Source organism: Mustela lutreola, chromosome 8 (genome assembly GCF_030435805.1).
Source record: "Mustela lutreola isolate mMusLut2 chromosome 8, mMusLut2.pri, whole genome shotgun sequence".
NCBI lineage: Eukaryota > Metazoa > Chordata > Mammalia > Carnivora > Mustelidae > Mustela > Mustela lutreola.
In genome coordinates this window covers 143,223,261-143,248,167 of record NC_081297.1, presented here as the reverse complement: position 1 = coordinate 143,248,167, position 24,907 = coordinate 143,223,261, and the positions used below count along the sequence as shown (strand labels likewise).

The following is a 24,907-nucleotide window of genomic DNA, read 5'->3' as shown; positions in this document are numbered from 1 at the left end:
GCTGTACTCTTTCCCTCATGGTATTCAATAAGTATTTTGTGGGAAGGTATTTTGAAATTTAAATAACCCATGCCTTGAACTCTGAATTTCTTTAGAACTCCATACATAGGTTTTATTGCAAAGTAGGTGGAACTGTGTTAAGAACCCTTTGTTTTCTCTTACTCGACAGGTTTTAATCAATGACATCTTAAATTTTGATAATTAAATTATCCCAGGTTTGGCCCAGTGGGAGCCCCTTCAAACTGGCTTCTGGGTCCTTCTGAAGTGTCTCTATCATTTTGTGAAAATGTCTTTGCTTTTCTAGGACAAGATATTTCAGGTTCATTTTAAACTTTCCTGCTCTAAATCCTATAATCAGCCATTCTTCAAAAAGCTGGAATTCCTTTGAGTAGAAAATGGTATTTAGAAGCCAAGATCTGGGCATGTGATGTGCTCATTGCTATTGGCGTATTGCTGCTTCCAGCAATGGGAAGAGCAAGAATTGTATGCACACACGTATGTATATAAATACACACATACAGGGTGCCAGGGTACCCCAGTCAGTTAAGTTTCTGACTCTTGATTTTGGCTCAGGTCATGATTTCAGGGTTGTAAGATCAAGCCCCATGTCAGGCTCCACAGACAGTGGGAAATCTGCTTGAATTTTAATTTTCTCTCCCCCACTCCCCATTCTTGCTCACTCTCTCTCAAAAATAAAAAAGTAATAAATAAATCTTAAAACACACACACACACACACACGCATTTTACATCTATAGTATTTCTATGTTTATCAACACTTATTAAAATCTTTGAGTTCACACCAACATTCTGTTTCCAGTCTAATATCATAGGGATTATTCTAGTTTTCTCCTTTTCAGTATCTGAAGCTCTCTTCTCCAACACTGAGAATTTCTGGCTCCCATTATCCTTGATATACTTACCTAACCAATCCATCTGTATTTAACCAATCTACCAGTGAGCCTGCCACTCCAGCCCTATGTGGGTACCCCTCCCCTCTCTTGGGCTCTGATACAACAAACCAGTCCCTCTCTGTATGTGAAGACCTTCTCATTCTACTTGGGCTGTGACACGCTTGGCCAGGATTCCTACCTTCTCTGTCTATCTCTTGGTCGCAGGACTGAATTGTTCAGAAAGGAGAAGAAAAAGAGAAAAATATTTCTGAAAATTAAATGTTTAAAAATATATATATTTTAAAAATACTCTCCATTAAACTGGAATTTGTTATAAATCAGACAGCCAAACTGAAGTTCACTTTTGCATCACCTATGAAGAACAGGTTTGTTAAGTAAATTAATAGTGTAAACAAGCTTGTAACCCAGATGTTTAACCTACTTAAGAAAACTAATTGTTTTCAAGCACTTTAAAATCACTGGGCATGTACTTGCCTTTAATTATTATCTAATTACAAATGATTTCTATTTTCTTCATTATGGCTTTGATAACTCCTCTACTTGATTATACTTTAAGAAGTACTACTTAAACTTGATAAAGTTAAACTGCTTTTTAAAAATGATTCTTTATTAATCAACTTGGCTTTTAAATTAATCATCTGAAATCAGGTTTTTAATCATTCAGTGATTGTTCTTTTTTCTTAGTTAACCTATCATGCTGCTCAAAAAGAAAATGCCTTTCACTGACCACCCAGGACTGCCCCCCAAATCTCCTACTCTGTGTGCTTACCTCACTGTCCTTATGTATTATGGATGCAGTGCTGAGGACCCCCCAAAAAGCCATCAGTTCTCATCCTCTGAGTCCATACTTAAAAAACATTCCACTTTATAAAACAGGAACTCACGAGTTAACAAATGAGTCTTTACTGCATTTTTAAAGGCTCTAGGAAGAGACCACGTTCTGGAGTTACTGCACCTCGTTCTGCCCTGTCCTTGTTTATGTGGCCTCAGACCAGTCAGCATGCTTTGGGCATGCCATCTTTCTTATGAGCGAACCATTCTCCATATCCGGTTGTCATGAGGACTGAATAAGGTAATGGGAAGTACCTGCTATAAATGGGCACTTAATGAATATGAGTTCATGACCCCCAACCCCAACCCACCTGCAGCCTTACAGAAAACCTTGCTAACATTCAGAGCAGAGTTTTCCAATTTGGTCACACAGAACCTTAGAGAGAACCTATAGAAAAACATGGGTTATAACTGCCTCTGGATTTTTTTTTAAAGATCTTATTAATTTATTTGAGAGAGAAAGAGAGAGCATGAGCAGAGGGAGAGGCAGAGGGAGAAACAGACTCCCTACTGAGCAGGGAGCCTGACATAGGGCTGGATCCTAGAACCCTGAGACCATGACTTGAGCCAAAGACAGATGCTTAACCAACAGAGCCACCCAGATGCCCCATAGATGCCTTCTTAAATTGTATCTGCCCCTGACCAAACCAAGGGAATCATGAAAAAATATCAGCTAGAGTTCTATGACCTAAAAATGAGCTATCAACTTATCCCTTACCCAGGAGAATAGTATTGGTATTCATGGGGGAAAGAAACGAGAAATAAATAGGCTATATTTTCAATTCTGACTTCCAAATAAAAATGTCAACTAGTCTAGAAACCCCAACTGATCCTGGCCTAAGGGTCATCTCTGGTTTTTCCTAACCATCTCTGTCAAGTACCAGTGACTAAATATCAGGATTTAATATCTGATAAAAGAAGACCATGTTATTAAGAATCCACGGTGCCTTGCCTCAGTAGCTCAGTCAGACAAGCATCAAACTCTCAATTTCAGCTCAGGTCATGATCTCAGGTTCTGGGATTAAGGCCTGCATCAGTCTACCCACTCAGCAAGGAGTCTGCTTGTCCCTCCCGTCTGCCCCTCACCCGCTGGTGAGCGCGTGCTCTCTCTCTCTAAAATAAATAAATAAATAAATAAATAAATAAATAAAATCTTAAAAAAAAAAAAAAAATCACAGTGTCAATAATGTGATGCCCTATGGGCTAACCTAGCAGTGTGTTTAAAAAAACAAACAAACAAACAAAAACAACAACAAAAAAAGCTAGTCCCCAGAAGCAAACTAAGCAGAACTGAAAAGGTCCCAATCCGTAAGACATTTCAAACACATGGCCTCAACATAAAACACTAGTATCAGGAGTGATTCTAAAAATTGCCAGCAAATAAAGCCACATGATCTATTTCTCAGTATGTTCAATATTTGAAATATCTAAGCTTTTGGCATGTAAGATTATGTGGTTTTGGTGTGTCACTTCTTTTAAGAGCATGAAAATCTGTTTACATGGAAGAGATGGAAGATGTAAGGGCATTCCTTCCAAACTGCCTCAAAAGCCAGATATTAAAAGAACGCAAACCAAATGCTGAGGTACCACGTGTACACACCGTTGCTTCCCCAAGTTACTGCTTCTTCACAGAGAAGGATGAAGTGGTCTACGTGTCTCATCTGCAAAGCCTCCGAACTTCTGAACAGCCTCTAAGCAAAGGTCAGAAAGCATCTCCCTTGGATGTGCCAAGGGCCCAGGCTCAGAGTGCTACGTCACAGACTTCAGACAAGGGTGGGGTGGGGCAGCGCTCAGGGACAGCGACTGAACTCCTCACCCAACAGAAGCCCAACTAGGGGTCGCCTGGGTGGCTCAGTTGGTTAAGCAACTGCCTTCAGCTCAGGTCATGACCCCGGAGTCCCAGGATCGAGTCCCGAGTTGGGCTCCCAGCTTCATGGGGAGTCTGCTTCTCCCTCTGACCTTCTCAGCTCTCATGCTCTCTCTCAAATAAATAAATAATTTTTTAAAAAAAGGGAAGAAGAAGCAGCCCAACTAGTTACCCAGAAAAGCCGATGGAACCTACAACACGAGGGGACTCCCCTGAGAAGAGGTCCCATCTGTCAAACTGGGAACTGGGAACTCTAAGTCTGCAGCCCCACAACCACTGCTGATGCTACCACTATTTCTGCTACAGGCAACTCTGATGCGCTGCACGTCAGACAAGCTCTTCTCCGGTCTCGGCATCCCTCAGTCTGCTCTGGCTCTTGTCAGTTGAGATGCATAAAGGTGCGGCAGCTCAGAGAACTCACAGACTGACAGGCACTTGATCTTCTTTAATTGTGAAATCATCTTTGTTTCCTATGAAAGGATGTTGGGCATGAGCAAGGCAAAAAACTGAAAAAAACTGGGGAAAAAACTGAGAGTTCTACATAAAAAATAATGTTGCCTAAAATACAGAAATTTATTTTTAAAAAGGGAGACAACAGTCAACCGCACCCTTCCATGCCACCCCAAATATTTCTGTTAGGAGGAAGGGTGGCCCAAAAACTTCAGAAAGCTATTACAAAGCTACATGGTGGGGGAGAATCTTTCATGCCTGGCTTCCCCCTACGGCAGCAGAGCACAGGGCTCACGTACACAAATGCAGCAGCCAAGGCTGTGTGGGCCACTAGTTCTACCTGTGTAACCTTGGGCAAGATATTCTGTTAGCCTCAAGAGTCTTCATGAAGATTCAGTGAGTGAACATATGTAAGGCACTTAGAACGTGTGCCTGGCATTCCTCAGAGGAAGCACACAGCAAGTAATTTTATCTTTCCACTTAAAAAGAAAAAGAAATGTTTTTAAAGTAATCTCTATACTCAATGTGGGGCTCGAACTTACAACCCTGAGACGGAAATTCACGTATTCCGCTGACTGAGCCAGCCAGGTGCTCCTCTTTCCCTTCTAATATGGAAAGTTCTCACCTCTCCAATCCAGACTCTCTCTTTACCTAATCTTCCAAGTCATTTGCTGCTCCCTGGTTTTATCTTAAGGGAGCCTGGACTCTCAAACATTCACCAATATTCACCAGCATTCCCCCAAAGACTTCACCCCTGGTGATCCCACACTCCCTTTCTAGGCCAGTCCTCATTCAGCCTCAAATGAACCCTAACCAGCTGCATTCTTCACCTTGACTTGCTGGAAAAATGAAATATCTTCCCTCCCAGTGAAGCCCTGAGAGCTGGTATATGTTTCACGGTTTTCTTCCTTCCCTTTGGTGTGGGGGTGGAAAGGCTGTTCCAAATGTTTTAGCTCTTTAGGCTCCCCTTTACCTGCTCAGACTTCCTCTTCTATTTTACAGAGAGGAGGGACTCCCATTCAGACGACAATGTCTCTCAAGGGAACTCTCTCAAATATCCTTCCTTCTATTTCCAAATTTACTCCTCCCTCTCGAAGGCTAACCTGTCATATATGCAGTGAATCTCTTCCCACACCTCAGTTCTCTTCTTGGACCCTCACTCCCATGTTCAAGTCAATGAACTGTAAAAGCCTAGTGGGTGCCAAGTTCAGTCTGTGGATGATCAGGATACAGAGCTCTTCTCACACTTTCAATCACTACTCCTCTCCTTGCTCCTTCCCCTTAGCCTTCTCAATCATGTTTTAAAATGTAAGCCCTCTAAGGAGAAGGATTTTTATCTAATTTGTTCTCTGCTTTATCCCTAGAGATTAGCACAGCTATTAAAACACATAAGGCTCTCACACTCAATAGGTATTTGTTGAGTTAATCCAAGTCATTCTTGATTCATTTAGTCCTTCAAAAAATGCTCACAAAAAAGCAAAAAAAAAAAAAAAACAAACAAACAATCTGATCAAAAATGGGCAGAGCACCTGAACAGACATTTTTCCAAAGAAGACATACATACAGATAGCCAATAGACACAGGAAAAGATGCTCAACATATCTCAACATCAGGGAAATGCAAATCAAAACCACACTGAGATATCACCTCCCATGTGTCAGAAAAGCTAGTATCAAAAAGACATGAAATAACCAATGCTGGAGAGGATGCGGAGAAAAGAGAACCCTGGGGCACTGCTGGGAACACAAATGGGTACAACCATCATGGAAAAATGGTGCAGAGGTTCTTCAAGAAAATAAAAATAGAAATACTCTACAATCCAGTAATTTCACTACTGGGTATGTTACCCAAAGAAAACAAAAACACTAATTTTTTTTTTTTCCAAAAACACTAATTTGAAAACATATCTATATATGCACCCCTGTGTTTATCACATTACACTAACAGAGATACGGAAGCAACCTGAGTGTTCACCGACAGATGAATGGATAAAGAAGATGCAGTATATACACAGACGTGGAATATTAGTGGAACCCCTGACAGGCTCCATCAGTAGAGCATGTGACTCGTGATCTCGGGGTTGTAAGTCTGAGCCCTGTGTTGGGTATAGCTGTTACTTAAAAATAAAATCTTAAAAAAAAAAAAAAAAAAGGAATGAGTTCTTTGTGACAACATGGATGGACCTAGAGGATATTATGCTAAGTGAAATAAGACAGAGAAAGACAAACACCACATGATTTTACTTATATGTGGAATCTAAAAACCAAACCAAACCAAACCAAACCAAAATTCTAAATATAGCAAACAAACTGGCGATTGCCATAGAGAGGGCTGGGGGGGGATGGTAAAATAGGTGAAGGGGATTAAGAGAGGTACAAACGTCCAGTTATAAGATAAGTGAGTCATGGGGATGTAACGTATAGCATGAGGAACACAGTAACATACTGACGCTATATGGTGACAGACGGGAGCTACATGCATCACGGTGAGGAGAGTACAATGTACACAACTATCCACATCATTACGTTGTACACCTAAAACTAACACAACATTGCAGGTCAACTACATTTCAATTTAAAAAAAAAGTCCCCTGGGCTCTCTGTGTGTTACAGTGCTGGGTCATAGAAGGGAGCACAACTAGTTTCGGGCCCACAGCTGCTCACTGTGTTGACAGAAAAAGACCCCAAGCACATGGGAAGACTTCCCAATGTGCCCAGGGCCAAAGAGGATGGCAAAGTGCTGGGGCTGCTGGACTCAACGGAGCCCTACACCTAATGCCCTGAGCTCCTCCAGGCCAATCTCACGACCCAAATTCGGGGCTTATCGCTACTGGCCCCTGAGGACTACCCTTCACCTTCGCTTCCCTAAACTCCTTCCTATCTGGGTTTCGCTTGGAGAAACCTTGTTTCCCGTTTTCATCCCACTCCTCTGACCATCTGTTAAGGGAACACTGTCGGTCTCATGGCCTAGATGACCATCTCCAGACGTAAACTTCTGTCTGGGAAACTCTCTTGAGCTCCTGGCCCTTATTTCTACCTGCCCAGTTATAGTAAATGCCCAGCAAACACCTGAAATGTGTCCAAAGCAACACACAGCCTCTCACACCCCATCCTCACCCCACTACCTACTCAAAATCCCTTCTCTCCCCGCTGAACATGCATGCCGGCTCACGGCCGCGCTCATTCTCCTAGCCCGGGCCTTCCTGACCTCCTGCTCCTCCCTTTCTGATCTAGCCAATGGATTACACTTCAGAAGTGTCTCCAAAATCTGGTCTTTCTATCTTTACGATCGTGGCCTTAACTTACATTTTTTTCCAGTTGCTCCTCTTGCTTTGACTGGCCACAATCTCCCCCCGCCCCCATCACACCTTCAACCTGGAGATCAAGTGAAGCACAGTTGATTTTTTTAGTTGCTTTCTGCAAGATGGTATCTAGATTTCTTACAATACTCAAAGGCCAACCAAGCCTTGCACTCTGGCCCAAAGAGCCAGCCCTGCGACCTGCTAGTAGCTCAGCATCTGTCACCCTCACCCTGTCCCTAACTCCTTGTCTTTGCTTGTGCTCTTTCCTCCGCCTAAGATGCTGACAATAAAACTAATGAAAACGGTCACTAACACTGACTCCAAGCAATACACTGAACACTTCAAATGTGTTCTCCTTTAATCCTCATAACTATTCTTTGAGGTAGGTGCCATGATTACTCCACATCTTACCGGTGAGAAAAGCTGAGGCATACAGGTAATACTGCCCAACACTGGGCTGTCCGGACTTCAGAACCCGAGTTCTTAACCACTACACCATAGCGCCCCTGATCCACTAGCCATCCCTTCCACCAAACGGTTCCTAATCACCCTTTAAGACACAGCTCAAACACTCCCGCTTCGGTGGGACTTCCCCAGTGCCCTAGGCCTCTCTCCCCATCCTCCAGGATCCCTGGGCATCATGCTTTTTATCTTTATTACAGGCAGCCTCACTGGTTGAGTCCCAAAGATAAGTCAGGTTGTTTTTATCTTTGTATTCCCAGCCCTATACCCCGTCTGACACACACACACTCAGGAAACACACAAACTCTTCTCCAAGTACACAGAACCTGTGGTCTATCCTGCTCAAACTCAAGTCTACCCTCCACGTTCTGGCTCCCGAGCACCCTTCCCTGCTAACCAGCTCCCAAGCACCCTCCCGTGCTAACCGCAACCTCTCCCCTCATCCTCACCTACCCCCCCAGGCCTCCTCCATGCTGGGGCTGCCACTCCCACAGCCAGCTGATAGCATTATCACCACCAAGCAGGGCCAGCAAGGAGCTGGAGAGGAGCTGGCGGGGCACCCCTTGATTACAGAGTAAAGTACACCTAAGAAGCACTTTCCCTGGCTGAAGAAAGAGGGGACATTTGATGTGGGGCTGCCAGATTTAAGGTCTTGGTCATTTAAAACGCCTAAGTCAGATGGTGAACATAAAAATGTACATAATAGGACAAAATCTGCCATGAACATTATTCATAACTCATAAAGAGCCAACCAGCTGACAAAAATGTACATAAGTAATATTATTTAGTTCTGTGATCTACTTGCCACTTTTACATAATCACCATCATTATATATTTCATTAAATCAGATAAACTTTGCTATAGGTTTTGATTACTTTAGATGCTACAACTGCTCAGCACCTAATGTAATTGGTTTTTCTTTTCTTAAAGTAGAATGGTTACTTGCTCACAGTCTGTGCCAAGGGAACAAAGTAATTTTTTAAAAAGTATGAGTCAATGAAATCATCACCACTGTAGCCAGTAAATAAGAATGAAGGCAGGCAGTCCCAGAACTTGAAGTAAGGTTTATTCCTTTGAGTGAGGCTAATAAAAACCAGGAAGTACAGAGTTAATTGTAACACATGCTAAGAGATGGTCTATAATTAGGATGTGGTTCCCAAACGCTGACCTTTAGTACCTGTGCCGATCTATACTTCCTACGTAATGGTTTTCATAAAGCTATATTCAACTTAATGAGATGTCTATGATTCTGAGACCTTCCATTCAACTGTTACAATGTTTTTTTCTTTGAAACAATGGTAATAAAGAGTGAGTTTTTAAAAAATGCCTTTACCTGGCAAGTTTACAACAGGTAACTCATTCGGCTCCCAATACTGCTTTTACAGTGTCACAGTTCCCCAGAACCCAAGTCTGGAAACTACCATGGGAGAGCGTCTGAAGGAACTTGGGCCAAATAGAGCTTGTGTGACCAGGACATAGTTTTAGAAAGGAATAACCAAAACGTAAAGCTAATGATGCATTTCCTCAAACTGTGTCTAAAAAACAAAAAACCTGGTACTTTAAGATTTTATATCTGCACATTACTTAAGATTCCCAGTGTACATTAGCATCTTAAAGACTCTAAGTCCTGTAGTGAGCAAAAACCAGTTTAATTCAGAATCAGGAAAGGAATTTTTTTTTTTTTTTTTAAAGATTTTATTTATTTATTTGACAGAGAGAAATCACAAGTAGTCGGAAAGGCAGGCAGAGAGAGAGAGAGAGAAGCAGGCTCCCTGCTGAGCAGAGAGCCCGATGCGGGACTCGATCCCAGGACCCTGAGATCATGACCTGAGCCGAAGGCAGCGGCTTAACCCACTGAGCCACCCAGGCGCCCCAGGAATTTTTTTTTTTTTTTTACAAGCAAACCTATTAGTACCCCAACAAACTGTAGGAAATCTTGACCTTATCAAATGTATTAAAGTTTGTGTGAAAACAGAATGTGTTAATAGAGAAGATACATCTTTACGAAACCTGGAGATGGGGCAGGGAAGTGCCCCCTACCCCCTCCAAAGATGAGTGAAACAGTGTTTTCTGAGGGACTTTTCCAAGAGAGAAAATATAATCTGTCAAAAGGTGTTTTCTACTGGGGCGCCTGGGTGGCTCAGTGGATTAAGCCGCTGCCTTCGGCTCAGGTCATGATCTCAGGGTCCTGGGATGGAACCCCGCATCACATCGGGCTCTCTGCTCAGCGGGGAGCCTACTTCCCCCTCTGTCTCTGCCTGCCTCTCTGCCTACTTGTGATCTCTCTCTCTCTGTCAAAGAAAATAAATAAAATCTTAAAAAAAAAAAAAGTGTTTTCTACATAAGGTTCTCTAAAATCTAGAGGAATATCATATCTCCATTCTTCAATGTGGATGGTCAGCTCCTTTTTGATCTGAATGGAACACTCTGGGCATGGAGGACAACATTCTGGTCATCAAAATACCCACTTCCCACACACCAAAGTAACAAATTAACATTTTAAAAAATTGCTTATGACTATGGTTGATGAGATAACTCAGTGAACTGATACATTTGATTTTCAAGACCAGCACCTGTGGAATATGATGTCTCATGTCTCACATGGGGTTCCCTAAAACTTCTTCAAACCTCATGAGACAACCTTTAGTGGATCCAATTAAAATTTAAATCAAATTAGTGGGTTGGGATCAGCTTTTTTGAGTTGGGGTGGGTTTTTTTGTTTTGTTTTTAGGTTTATTTATGTATTTGAGAGAGAGAGTGTGCAGGCAAACAGAGGGAAGGGCAGAGGGAGAGAGTAAGAATCTCAGAGACTCCCCGTTGCTCCGTCTCAGGACTCTTGAGATTCTGACCTAAGCCAAAGTCAAGAGTCAGACACTTGGGACGCCTGGGCGGCTCAGTCAACCATCTGTCTTCAGCTCAGGTCATGATCCCAGGGTCCTGGATCAAGTCCCACATCATGTTCCCCGCTCACTAGAGAGCCTGCTTGTCCCTCTCCCACTCCCCCTGCTTGTGTTCCTTCTCTCAATGTGTCTCTCTGTGTCACATAAATAAATAAAACCTTAAAAAAAAAAAAAAGAGTCAGACACTTAACCCGCTGCCAACCAGGTACCCCAGGCTGTGTTTGTTTGTTTGCTTTTAACAAATAGAATATATCAGAATACATTACACACAGTAACAGAAAGTCCCTATTTTTGCTTCTGTGTACACATTCACATACGTACAGAGCCTTAATGCAAACAGTGTATTTTACTGGGCAGCCACACAGAAAGCCACTGTTTGAAGTTACCCAATATTCTATCTAACTTCAGGTTATACATAGGAACTTCTTGGCCTAAAAACAACAGCAACTATTTTCTGTAAGCAAAGGAGTTAAAAAAAAAAAAAAAAAAAAAAACACACAATAGCACGGAGGTTCAAGATGCTGCTCTGTTTGGGGGAGGAGATGGGGAGGAGGGCGAGGGACCCTGCGCTAGGTGTCCGCCTTATCACAGCGGTCCAGGACGGTCCAGGACATTGCTCAGACCCACCACCATTCAGTCTGGTTTTGACAGAGGCATAAATGGATAACCCAAATGCACTTCTAAAGGAAAACAAAAATGGAAGGGATTAGTTTCCATATTGATTAAAAACAAAACAAAACACAGTACTTCACGGAACAGCTGACATCCCAAACTCCTACAGGGCTCTTCACAGAACACCAGGCTCCCCTCTGACCGCTGAAATGAAACTGCAGCAACTAAAAAAAAAAACACGGCTCACTCTCCAGCGTGAACAAGGTTTGTTGGGTTCCGACCACAATTCAAGATAATTTCTATCTTCCCTGGTTATTACTTAAAAGGTCTAATTAGTGACTACAAAGCAATCTAAATCAATAGGATGATTAAATAAAAATCTTTGAACCTGCTTTTTACGAACCACTCATATTTAGTAAATATTATACTAGCCCAGGACGGCAAGAAATACGAAATGAGTGTAACAGTATAAGGCCAAACAGCTTGCGGATGACCAAAGCACACAGGAAGTAATTAGCCCTTCAGCACTGCTTTCCCCTCTCAAACACCTCCACTGATGCTAGATGGCTGGGACCACTTACCAAAAGCTTCCAAGAACACTCAAATTCTAATTTCATTATCTCTCTGCCTGGAGCCACCATCAACCCACTGACTCCAAAATTCAACAAGATCAAAAAAGGGGCAGGAGAACTCCCATCTCTGCAACTGAATGTGCTTTTCGTGTAAGCCTCTGCACCTAGCAATTCTGACATGTGACACAAATTGGCACGCTGAAGAACTTAACAGTCTTATCCGTAACTGGCCAACATGCCATTCTATTGACTTAAGCCAAAAACAATTTTTAAAATTTGTTTTAAATTTTGGAATCTGTGCACTTGCATAAAAATAAAAAAGTTCACCTCCTCACATGCAAAGTTAGGATTTGACCCTCCCAATTCTAAAAATTCCACTAGCGGAATCCAACATGTATTCTAAGAAACATCAGTCTATGAAATGCTTTGTGATGGTAAGAATGCTTTATGGTGCTTTAGCTGTTTTTAAAATGTGCATTAGCGGTAAGGTAACCCATTTACTTCTCAACAAACCCCACGGTGTCCAATATGGTAGCCACACATGGCTAGTGTGCACCTGTAATAAGACTGGTGTGACTCAGAAATGGAATTCCAATTGTATATTAGTTCAAGTACTGAAAATTTAAAGTTGATACTCATTCCCATTAATGGAAAACTTTTTGTATGTTTGGAAAAACATGGGTATGTGGCTGTACCTTTTCAACTGTAAATTTTATGAAATCTAAATACAGATCAAGTATTTCCAATAAAAATTTCATTTTCAAACTGAAATGTGTTTTAAGTATAAAATACGTACCAGATTTCGAAGCCTTAGTATAAAAAAAAGAATGTCTAACATCTGATTTTAAGTATTTAAATATTTAAGTACTTTAAAATTGATTTCAGGGACGCCTGGGTGGCTCAGTTGGTTAAGCGGCTGCCTTCGGCTCTGGTCATGATCCCAGCGTCCTGGGATCGAGTCCCGCATCGGGCTCCTTGCTCAGCAGGGAGCCTGCTTCTCCCTCTGCCTCTGCCTGTGCTCGCTCTCTCTCCCTCTCTCTCTGATAAATAAATAAATAAATCTTTAAAAAAATTGATTTCATGTTATACTGAAAATATTTTGCACATATTTGGTTAAATAAAATATTTATTATTAAAATTATTTTCATGTTCCTTTTACCTTTATTTTTTAAAAAGATTTTATTTATTTATTTTACAGACAGAGATCACAAGGAGGCAGAGAGAGAGGAGGAAGCAGACTCCCCGCAGAGCAGAGAGCCCAATGTGGAGCTCGATCCCAGGACCCTGAGATCATGACCTGAGCAGAAGGCAGAGGCTTAACCCACTGAGCCACCGAGGCACCCCCTTTTTACTTTTTTAATGTGACTCCTGGAAAATGTTAACTATCACATGACTCACATTCCATTTCTTCTTCTTCTTTTTCTTAAGTTTATTTTATTTAAGCAATCTCTATATCCAACATGGGGCTGGATCCCAGGACCCCAAGATGAAGAGCTGCATGCTCTACTAGGTGAGCCAGCCAGCTGTCCCTCACATTCTGTTTCTACTGAATGGTTCTGGAGTAACCTAATGATCCCCAAACCTTTCCCACTGGAACACCTCCCAACACTAGGTTTGGGAACGCTATCGTAACCATATACTGTTCTTCCTGCTGACCACATCTGAGATTGAGAAGTCCTTTTCTCCTCTTCAGCAATGATTCCAAATGTCCGACACAATCACCTTCCTTTTCATCCCTTCCCAGGTCCTCTTTCTCTTCCTGTCCCCAAGGACCTATTCTCAGTTCTCTTTTCCATTCGCTACCCATCCCTGGTGAGCTCATCCACTCGCTCGGCGTCAGCTATCACGTCTATGTGGATGACTTCCGATCCTTTATCTCCACTTCTGACCTCCTTCTCAAGCTTCAACTTCACACTGCCAGCTGCCCGCTACACAGCAGCCTCTGGGAGTCTCGCTGCCTTCGTAAACTCAGGATGTCTGTCTGACCTGGAGTACATCTTCACTCCTCCTGAAGATTCCCATCATTCCTCCTGAAATCCCGGAGTCCCTGTCCCTCTTCTAGCCACGCCACAGCAGTCTTATCCATAACTGGCCTGCATGAGTCTAAATCACCCTGGAGTCCTCTGCCCCACTGCCACTGAGAATTCCCCAAAACCACTTTGAATGCTTTGTTATCATATTTTCAAGTCCCATCTGTCTGCCATCCAAACGATGAGCAATCCAAACTCCTGAGCAGGTCTCCCGGCTTGCCTGTACATCTCTGAGCTCCCATCAACCCTTCCAGGACGTAACTAATCCTCCAGATGGATTGCTCTCCACTCTACACAATTCCCACCAACCTTTTAGGCTTAGCTCAAACGCATGCTCCTCATAAAACCTTCGATGATCAACTTGACCAAAATTAGTCTTTCTTTTCCTTGAACTCCTTTGGCATTTCTAATGGCAACCATCATGGTAATGGGAGTATGTGGTCTTAACATCTTTATAAAATAGTGTCCTCTTAACAGCAGCTAACAGCACCTTGCACTGCACATTGCCATTTTTGGACATCTTACCAAAGAAATCACCTTGAAAAGAAAAATGCTGGAGGACTTGGGACTACTGACAATTCTCAAATCTTTATCTCCAGACAGATACGTAATAGCTCCACACCTTCATTTGGATGTCTCAGAATGCAGCAACTCCAGAACTGAACTCATAATCTAAACCCCACACCTGTCTCCCGAATGGACCCCTCCTCCGTGAATGAGACCACCATCCCATCAGTGGCCCAGGCCAGAGATGGGAGGCATCACCTTTAACTTCCCCATACTTAGTATTCAGGTGCTGTGAAATCTCCTTCTTAAATATCTCTGGATTTAACTACTTCTTCCCAACTCTGCTGCCAGTTCAGGCCACCATTACCTGGGATGCCTGCAATACTGTCTGGTCTTACACTCAACTCTCCAGCCATTTCCTATAGTGCAACCACAGTCGTCTTTCAAAAACCTAATCTGAGCAGGTGACATTCCTGCTGAAGACCCTTCAACTATTCTTAAGATCAAAACTTTCAAACATGACTTACAGACCTTCTGCATCTGGCCAGTGTTTATCTTTATAGCTTTGCTTCCCATTTCCCAGACCATCTCTTTCCCTATGTACCTCATGTTCCAACCATGTCCAAGCACTCAATATGCAGTTCTCCAAGTATGACAATGTCCTCTCTTGCCTCAGGGCCCTTGCACAAGCTGGTCCCTCTATTTGGGTTGGATGTCGGTCCCTCCCTTGTAATCATCCAACACTCCCAAACACTGGCCAGCCTCCTTGTATTTCTATTCTTTGTAACTTCAGCAATGGTACCTGGAGAAAACTTCACCCTATTCCTATACTAGCACTTATCCTAATATCCATCATGTAATAGGTACTCAATAATTACTTGCTGAATGAGTAAACAGATAATAGTTTTCTGAGTTAAAAAAAAAAATTCCAGGGGCACCTGGGTGACTCAGTCAGTTAAGCATGTGTCTTTGGCTCAGGTGGGCTCCCTGCTCTGTGGGAAGCCTGCTTCTCCCTCTCCCTCTGTAGTTCCCCCTGCCTGGGCTCTCTCTTTCTGCCAAATAAATAAATAAATAAATAAAATATATATTTTTTAATTCTCAAGTCAATGAATGAAAGCCATTTCTAGGACATCTATATTTATTTGACACCATTGTAAAGTGGGCAATTGACCTAAGTTTTTATCTGTCTTTTGAATCAAAACTATTAAGTTTCATTAAATAAACAGAATTTACAGGTATAGGCTCAGAATAATCACAACGAAGGAGAAAACACTGTATTTTATGTTCTCCCTGGTAAACTTGGGACCAACTCATCTGAAACTGTTGAGAACCTTTTGATGCAAAACGCAGAATGTATGAAAAGCAGCCAAACAAATGTGGCTACATCACAGAGGCAGAGCCTGCAGGAAACTGGAGAGCCTGAAGAGACGACATCAGACCCCAGGAATGCAGGTAGGGACTTTTTAATAAAAATAAATGGCTCAGCACTACTCCTGTCCTTATCCAGCCTGAAGCTCAGAGCACACGATTCATGATCCCGTGAGCCAGGAGAAAGAATGGAGGCATCTGTGGGGCCAAAAAACTCTTTCTGGTTTATTTAACAAAGAGAGACAGAGCAAAGGGGAAGGAAATACTTACTAAGCAAGGCAGCTAGGTGCCGGCTCTTACATACATTTCCTTTACGGTTCACAGCAGTGTATTATCCCCATTTTACCGATGAAGAAATGGGGACTTACGGTCACATAGCTGGTCCTGGGGACCTTACACTCCAGTCTAACGCCAACCTGTTAAGCCCAGTTCTAGATGCTGGGGACTGAGCAACAAGCAAAACAAAAATCTGCTCTCAGGAAAGGGTATGGTTTTGTGGGGAGTGATGCATCATACACAAATAATGTAATTTCAGATAGTGACACAATTAAGGGATATTAAAACAGTAGAAGTGAGGAATGTGGCAGAGTAAGGAGGAAGGCAAGTTAGGTTGCAAAGTTTGCAGGGCTCATTTAAAAGAGAATTCTGAGGAGATACTTTTGCATGGCCAAAGGAAATGGAGAATAAAGTGATTATCTGTCCAACCTTCAATGGAAATCTCTGGAACTACCAGAAGCAAACATTACCATTCATTTCCTGATTCTCAGCAGAGACTAAGAGATTAAAGGAGCTACAGTGTTATCCTAGTCCTAACCCAAAGCGATCGGTTAGATAGTCATCAGATGGTGAGTATTTCCACACAAACCAAGGGGTAGTTCAGGGCGAAGGGCTGACCAAATTAATTCTTACACTTACAACAGTGACAACACCTACAACAGTACCCGACACCTGCCACGGCGTTAATAAATGAGAGCTGAACGACTATACGAAGGAAGAAGGAAAGAAAATGTTAAAATGTCACTGTCATGGCTTAAATCCCTTTTCAGGCCAAGCGGCTTCAGTTCACCCCAGCCCACTCCACCACCAGACTCCACCACAAGAAGAGCGTGAGAGAAGGTGACTGGTGTAAATCCACAAACAAAACTGTACGAGGAAACAATCAGCATATGCTTCCCCCTCCCCAACCAAAGATGTCAGAAACCCCACCTTTAAATCATAAGTTACACTTAGTGAAAGTCTAATAATCCAAATGATGACCAAAAATGAGTAATTACTTAGCTGTTTTAAATAAGGGCTCTCTTAATGCAGGTGTTCTGGATACTTCTGTGTCAGGTACCTGCTCTCACTACCGCACCCGCAGCACCAAGCTATGATGGCCTCGTTATCTGATGATCTTCCTTGCTAGATTGGTACTTCTTGAGGGCAGGAACAAGGTCCATTCATCTGTATTGCCTCAGGGCCTTACCCAGTTTAAACTGGACATGGTTATGCTAAGAACCATGGTTATGCTAAGAACCACGATTATGCTAATGTAGAAAAATTAAATTTCTCCAAAACGTTCCAGACATGGGGTGTAGGGTTAGGGTGAGGCCTACCCACTGCCACTGTGATCTGCGGAGCCTTCTCTGAAGGCCTCACCATCACACATCACTCTGTGAGCATCTCTTGCACAGGTGATGAACTGGAAAAGCCTTAGAAGTCTCTGCTTCAGTTTTTAGAAGTTTGTTTTTGAAGGACGGCGGTAGTGGTGACAAAGAACAAATGGCTGTTCAAAGCTGAATGAGAGTTGAGTTTGCCACTAAATATCAAAGATGCTGACGCTTCCTTTCTGGAACCCGGATGGAAGGACAGACACAGTGTAAGAACAAGATACCACTTCTGATAGGTTAGCACTACCAATTTTTGTGATGTTTCAGTAGATCTTAATAATGAATCTATGACACTTCTTTCAGAGACAGAGCAGTGTTGTGAATAATGACATTACTATAGGATCACCAGTAGAACCAGCATAAGGAGATATGGACGGTGGGGGGGCGTCCTAAGTAAGAATCACATACATTTTCTCTGGTAAGAAACTTCCTCTGCATACACTGTCTCGTTTTTAAGAACCGTAACATGCAAGTTCTAATCTCCTTGGGTTCTGCTCTTCCAACACATCAGCCATGTCACTATAAAGTTTTTTAAGCTTCATTTCGCCCTATCAACAGAAAGAAAGCTTCGACAAAAGGCACAAATTAAACACTATCCATCTGCATGCTTGATTTCTTATTCATTTTTATTTGCTTCCGAATGACCACAGTTTCGGTGTGCCATCAGGATTGGCTCTGCAGGAACTTAGATCCAAAATGGCAGCTGAGCTTCTGAAACTCACCAGAGCCATAACGCTTAACATACGTGAAACCAGGTCTTATGTATATCACTTTTCAACCTGTCTAGGAGATAAGAATATTTATAAAAACATTTCAGAGACTCAGATGGCATTCTGCTCACGTTCGTTCGATCATCTTCCTCCTTGCGGGAGAACAGGCACCCTGCTTTTGGTTCCTCGGTCCCACAAACTGAATTAACCTGCTATTCACATGTTTACACAGTCCACAAAAGCAAGCTAATGGCAAAACATGGAAAGCTTAGGTTTTTCTCACTCTCCTCCTCTAAGGCCAACTTAGGAAATGGGTGTAAAATGAATCATCTAACAGGTAAAGCCCCAAATAAGCGCTTTCGTTTTCAGAAAAAATAACAATAATGAGAGCTTTAATTTTCTTGAGGTCCACCACAAAGCAACACTCTTTATCACTATGGTAATTTCTATGTCTTTTCCTTTAAATTCAAGCTGCAAAGAAATTTTTTAAGAGAAATTTGTTCCAGATACCTCTTTAATAGAATGTTTCCAAACCCCTCTTACACAAAAGCTGAACTTATATCACCAAAAGATGTACGCTGAATTTAAACTGTCACTTCTCTACTTATTTCCATTACTAATATAATAACATTAATTCTAAAAAAACAATAAAATACTTGCTCTTTAGAGATGGAGAACTTTAATTATCTTTATGTATTCAAATGCAGTCTTTTTGTTAAATTAGCGTGAAAGTCCCTTCATCTACACACAATTGGCCCAAAGAAACAGGCCATTTTCAGCACAAGGGGCCAATCCATTTGAACAGTGAATAAAGCTTTTGAAAGCACTACACACCCTCTTCCAGACTGTCAAATTTTCAAAACGGGCCAGCATTTCTTCCATTTTTTTTTTTTTTTAACACTTGCAGGACCAACAAGCATCTTATAATTAGATTAATTAAAAAGGAAACAAAAACACTGCTCCCTTCTGATCAAAATTATTCCATTTTGCTTAATTAGCTTTAATCCAAGTCTACATATTTAATGATGGGGATATGACAATTCCATCCATTTGCATATTTTAAATGCCTTTCTAAACTATACTTTGTAACAGATTTAGAAGAACAGTCTCTTTCTCATGCCAGTATGCCACGCATAAATCAGGAGGATACAAATTAGGAAAAAAAAGAAAAAAGAAAAGAAAACAAGGCCTCTCAGAGCCAGGGATGTGCTGAGGGGGTGGGGTAATTTACTCAGGGGTGGGGGCAATTTCCCCGCCACATCACAAACTACGATCCTTTCAGCCCACCAGACGAGAGAAGCATTACATCACACTCTTACAATGATAGGGGGAGGTGGCTCTGAGAAAGCAAGTTTTCAGCTTTCTTCCCTCCCTGCTCCTAGGCTTTCTAGAATCCTGTACTGGGAGTAATGGAATTTAACTTGAGGGCACCGCACGGTTTCGGGGGTAACTAACATACACATCCATACAGCTACCTATTTATGTGACCCTAAATGACCACTTCAACAATGGATACCTGACCCAAACAGGCAAACACAACACATACACACACACACACACACACACACACACACGCTGAATTTGCACTGAAAAGCCCAGTTCGTCTGTGTAAAATTAAACAAAAATGTTAACCTGTGAGAAATGGAAGAGGCCAGTCTACCGGGAGAAGCTGATAAAGAATTCATTTCTAATGGGGTGAATAGCTGTTTAGATCTTTAACACACCATGTTTACAAGACAGTCCTACCATTTGGTTCAAACCACGATCAAAATAAAAGCGCATCTGGCTGCACATTTGAGAACACACACACAGACCCAGTGCAAATGAGCGCGCGCAGCGAAGACAGGGGTGATCCACACATTGCTTGGGAGGTTTTCAAGCAGGGGAATCTACAAACCCCAAACCTCCTGGTGTTCACTCGCCCCCAGCCTGATGTTTAAAATGTATCAGGTCTTATTTTAGGTTCTACATCTCTCTAGGAAGGATGGCCTAGCTTTAAGGGAGAAGGAAAAAAAAAAAGGCTTTGCCGTGGTAGTGCTTGCCCTCCCAGATCCTTTGTCGGCCTTAGCAGCCGAAAGAATGCAAACCCATTTATATTTATGCAAATTTTTGCAGCAGATTTAAGGGGGCAGGGAGAGGTCTGTGTTTTTTAAAAACCTCTTTCTAAATATCAAATTTCCAGTTATTCGCAGTTTCATTTATTTGCAAGAAGAAATGAGGATGAAAATATGTATATAATTAAAAGTGCAATTAAATCACTTCAAAATTTAAATATTCTACCAAGGCTTTTCCATTTCTAAAATGCCGAACCAAAAGTACATCACGGGTCTGATTTACACAGATTCACGAAATGTCTGAAGCCAGTCTCCATGCTAGACAAATGTCCATTTGCAACACCACTAGTGAAAACGGTTAGACAAGATCCATATAAATCAATTGGTTTTAAAAAATTGAAAATATTTACCAACCTCATAAAGTGCAGCAGTGCTTAAATCCAGCAAATTGAGGCATACAAGGTAGAAATGGAAATGAAAAAAGGTCCAAAAAATGATTTCTTTTTGTCTATCTGTTTTTTTGTATTTTAAATATTCAGAAACCAGCAGAGACTCTGTCGGCCATTTTGGCTTGAACTAACTCTCTCTCACTCACTCTCCCTCTTGCTCTCTCTCTCCCCCTCTGTCTCTAAAGGAAGCAGCTTTTTGTGACCTTCAAATAGAGGCGGATCATGTGACTTCGGGTAGGTTTGTCAATCAGGAAAGGGGAGGGAGCTGGGGTTGAAACTGCCTTAAAGGGAAAGCAGCCCTTTTCCACTCACTTTCATTTGTGAAAGGCTGTTATCTCATACTCTCCGCCTACACACACTGAATGTGAAAGTGGCAACAGCATAAGGGTAACAGATGAATAAAATATAAAAACCTTTATTGGTTTATAGAAATATGCTCAGTTGCTAACGATTCTTGCAGATCCTAGAGCTTGGCTTCCTTGCTACAGTTATTCTCTAGTTGTTTGGGCAAGCATGGGCTGGCAAACTGCTCTTTAAAAGGGGGCTTAAACAATGCTTTAGCCAAACAAGAGACTAGTTTTTAAAGATTAAGGCGAAATACAGGGCACAACTGATCTCTGACAAGCTCCTAAAACGCACAGGAGAAGACTAAAAGGAAACGCACCCAAGTACAAACGGAAACTGGCAATTCAGAGAGGTTAAGTGACTAATCTCAAATCACACAGCGAGACAGAAGCAGAACAGGGACCGGTCTCCCAACTGAAGTTCACATGTATTCTTTTGGGTGTATGTGTGTTAGATACCTCCTCCCCCAGTCCCCGCCAAAAAATAGATGCTGCAGCTTTAGAGAGCTGACTTCCTCTAGGATAGGGAAGATTCCAGGCCTGTTTAATCCCCTCTCCCACCTGAGGAAGGAGCTCTGCAGCTGACAAGAGTAAGGATGAAATTTAAAACCTACCTACTTTCCCTATCATACCCGGTCCCTTCTCCTGGCTACATGTACTCTTGATTTAAAAGCACCTAAGAAAGCCAGACTGGGTTTGCGTCTCTTGCCCTGGGGCCAACAGGCTGTGCAAACTTAGTTAGGCAAATCCCTTCACCTCCCCATGCTCAGTTTTCAGACTGGAATGTAAAGACTGGACCTTACTAGATGGTATCTTTTGTTCCTTTCCGCTCAAAAACACTGCACTTGGCTTCTTTCTTTTAGCAGTTCTGTTCATCCTATCCTTGCCATCTCGAAAGTAAGTCATTACTCCAGGAATGCCTTCTTGACCCTCTTGGTGGAGACTAGGCCTCCCTATCCAACACTCCCATGACATCCTTCACGGCTTCTTTGTAACATTGGTCAGAATCACCATTTATTGTTTGCGTAAAAATTTCCCTATTGTTGCTCTTCCTACGGTGTGTATAAGGACAAACACCACATCTTCCCTCACTGCTACCTGAGGCCCCATGCAGTAGGTGAATGAATGAATGAATGAATGACCTGGACTTCCATTCAGAAGTGCCGGGCAAGAGGAGATTCGCCACCCAAATAGAACGGAAGTCACAGCGTTTCCAGGAACTCACAGCGTTTCCAGGAACTCCCCTCCATCTATCTGTTCGAAGGACTGCTTTGGAAATAAAGCAACTACGCGACAGAGAGCAGGCAAAAGTGCCCCGCGACTCAAAACTCCATCCATCTCCAAAAACCAAGAACACTGGGATCCCCAGTGTGAGTTCCCAAATGAACAAGGCTGACCAGTGTAACCTGACACGCCATCCGGCAGGGAACCTGTGGAGTCTGCAAGCCCAGCCTTCCTCGAAAAGGAACCTATGATTCCTTCCTAAATCCCACACGTTTGTCATCCTGGCTTTTGGGTCTCGTCTTCCTATAGACTTCCTCCCTTGCTTTTTCCATTCTGACAGGAAAGGAGCTGTTTCAGGATAGGCGGAGCCAATGCCTCAATGATCTGGCTGGCATAAAAGGCTTCCACTGTCTTCTCGCCGACCAGCCCGGAGTAGGGCAAGAGCCAGGACCCAGACTGACAATTGAGTTGTAAGCAAAAGCAGGAAACTCCTTGGATGGAAATTTTGAATATTTAGTCTATTTTTATCCTTCCAATACCTTCCAGATGAGTTACGGAAAGCTTACTTATGTGGCGCATGCGCCCCATGTTCAAACGCATAGAGACTGTACAGCTGCCTTGTTTTAATTTGGGATAGACATGGTTTCCTTATAATTTTGCTAAGTTTCCATTTCCCAATGCAGAATATTATTGTATAAATATATGTATGTGTGTATGTGTCACCTTAAAAGTGCTAAACAAGCTGCATGAAAGGCCAGAAAACATAACCACGTTTAGAAACAAAATACTAATTCTATTTTCAAAGAATAGGATCAATGTTTCCTTCAACTTCTAGAGAGCTTTGTTTTGTGAGATACCTCTAACCTTATAGCAATTAGTTCACTTGCTCATCTGAAGGAATAGCTGAAATAGGGGCACCTGGGTGGCTCAGTGGGTTAAAGTCTCTGCCTTCGGCTCAGGTCATGATGTCAGGGTCCTGGGATCGAGCCCTGCATTGGGCTCTCCGCTCAGCGCTGCTCCCCACCCCATCGCCACCTGCCTCTCTGCCTACTTGTGATCTCTGTCTGTCAAATAAATAAATAAAATCTAAAAAAAAAGAAAAGAAAAGAAAAGAAAAGAAATAGCTGAAATAAACCCATTACTTTCACTGTATTTCCAGACATTTTGGACTTCGTGATATATTTGCTGTACTTTTTCAAATTGACCATAAGACAGTGTTTTTAAACTGTACTATCTATTATAATATGAGGATACAAAGTAACAAAAAAGTTTCACTTTTTTTTAAAGGTTTTATTCATTTATTCATAAGAGACAAGAGAGAGGCAAAGAGCAGGGAGCCCGATGGGGGACCCAATCCCAGGACTGGGATCATGACCCGAATCAAAGGCAGATGCTCAACTGAGTCCCCAGGTGCCCCCAAAGTTTACTTTTTTAAACAAATAACCCAAAACTTAGACACTCATATGTGTGTTATCTTTCAAAGTTGGCCCCTTGGTGACAATATACTGAAATATTTTTACTAGGAAACAAGATGAAAAAATAATGAACTGGGGCACCTGGGTGGCTCACGTGGTTAAGCGCTTGACTCTTGGTATCAGCTCAGGTCATGATCTCGGGGTCATGAGATCAAACAGGAGCCTGTTTAAGATTCTCCCTCTCCCTCTGCCCCTCCCCCCAAACCAAAATAAATAGGGATGCCTGGGTGGCTCAGTCAGTTAAGTGTCTGTCTTTAGCTTAGGTCATGATCCTGGGGTCCTGGGATTGAACTCTACATCAGGCTCCTTGCTCAGAGGGGAGCCTACTTCTCTCTCTGGCTGCCACTCCCCCTGCTTGTGTGCTCTTTCTCTCATTCTGACAAATAAATAAATAAATAAATAAATAAAATCTTTAATAAAAGAAAGAAAGAGAACTGAACATTTAATTCAACAATCTAGAAAACAAGTAACAAACCAAAAAGAAATTTATAATGATAAAAGCATAAACATAAAGCAAAATCAAAGAAGAGTAGACTAATCAAACTAACACCTTTTTTGCTCTAAAAAATATAGGTATATAATCCTTTGGAAAATCTCATCAATTGGGCAGCTGGGTGGCTCAGTCGGTTAAGCATCTGCCTTCAGCTCAGTTTATGATCTTAGGGTCCTGGGATCAAGTCCCGCATCAGGACTCTACTACTCAGCAAGGGGTCTGCTTCTCCCTCTCCCTCTGCCCCCAACTCATGTTCTCTCTCACTCTCTAAAATAAATAAAATCTTAAAAAAAAAAAAAAAAGGAAAATCTGATCAAATTTTAAAAAAGGAAGAAGGAAGTCATAAATTAACATTAGGGCTCAGAAAGAGGGCATTATAACTACAGATCTGGAGAGTATTTTTTTTTATTATTATTTATTTATTTGACAGAGCAAGATCACAAATAGACAGAGAGGCAGGCAAAGAGAGAGAGAGAGAGAAGCAGGCTCCCTGCTGAGCAGAAAGCCCAATGCGGGACTCGATCCCAGAACCCTGAGATCATGACCTGAGCTGAAGGCAGCAGCTTAACTCACTGAGTCACCCAGGTGCCCCTGGAGAGTAATTTTTTTTTTTTAAGATTTATTTTTTTTTAGAGAGAGGAGCATGAGCATGAGCAGGGGGAGGGGCAGAGAGAGGGCAATACAGAAGCAGACTCCC

General features: G+C 42.2%; 1 protein-coding gene across 10 annotated transcripts in view; it reads right to left on the bottom strand.

The window, feature by feature from the left end:
• The window catches only part of TNRC6B (trinucleotide repeat containing adaptor 6B), a 262,528-nt gene that overhangs the window by 118,623 nt on the left and 118,998 nt on the right, over positions 1–24,907 (bottom strand). For 2 of the 10 annotated variants that reach the window (XM_059187051.1, XM_059187050.1), the window contains exon 1: positions 20,640–23,107. The exons of the other annotated variants lie outside the window; for them this stretch is intronic. Coding sequence is in view for 1 of the 2 variants with exons in the window: in XM_059187050.1 (XP_059043033.1) it covers positions 20,640–20,644 (5 nt within the window). In the remaining variant the exon portion in view is untranslated. Of the gene's footprint in view, positions 1–20,639; positions 23,108–24,907 lie in introns of those variants that run through there. 10 annotated transcript variants of the gene reach the window in all.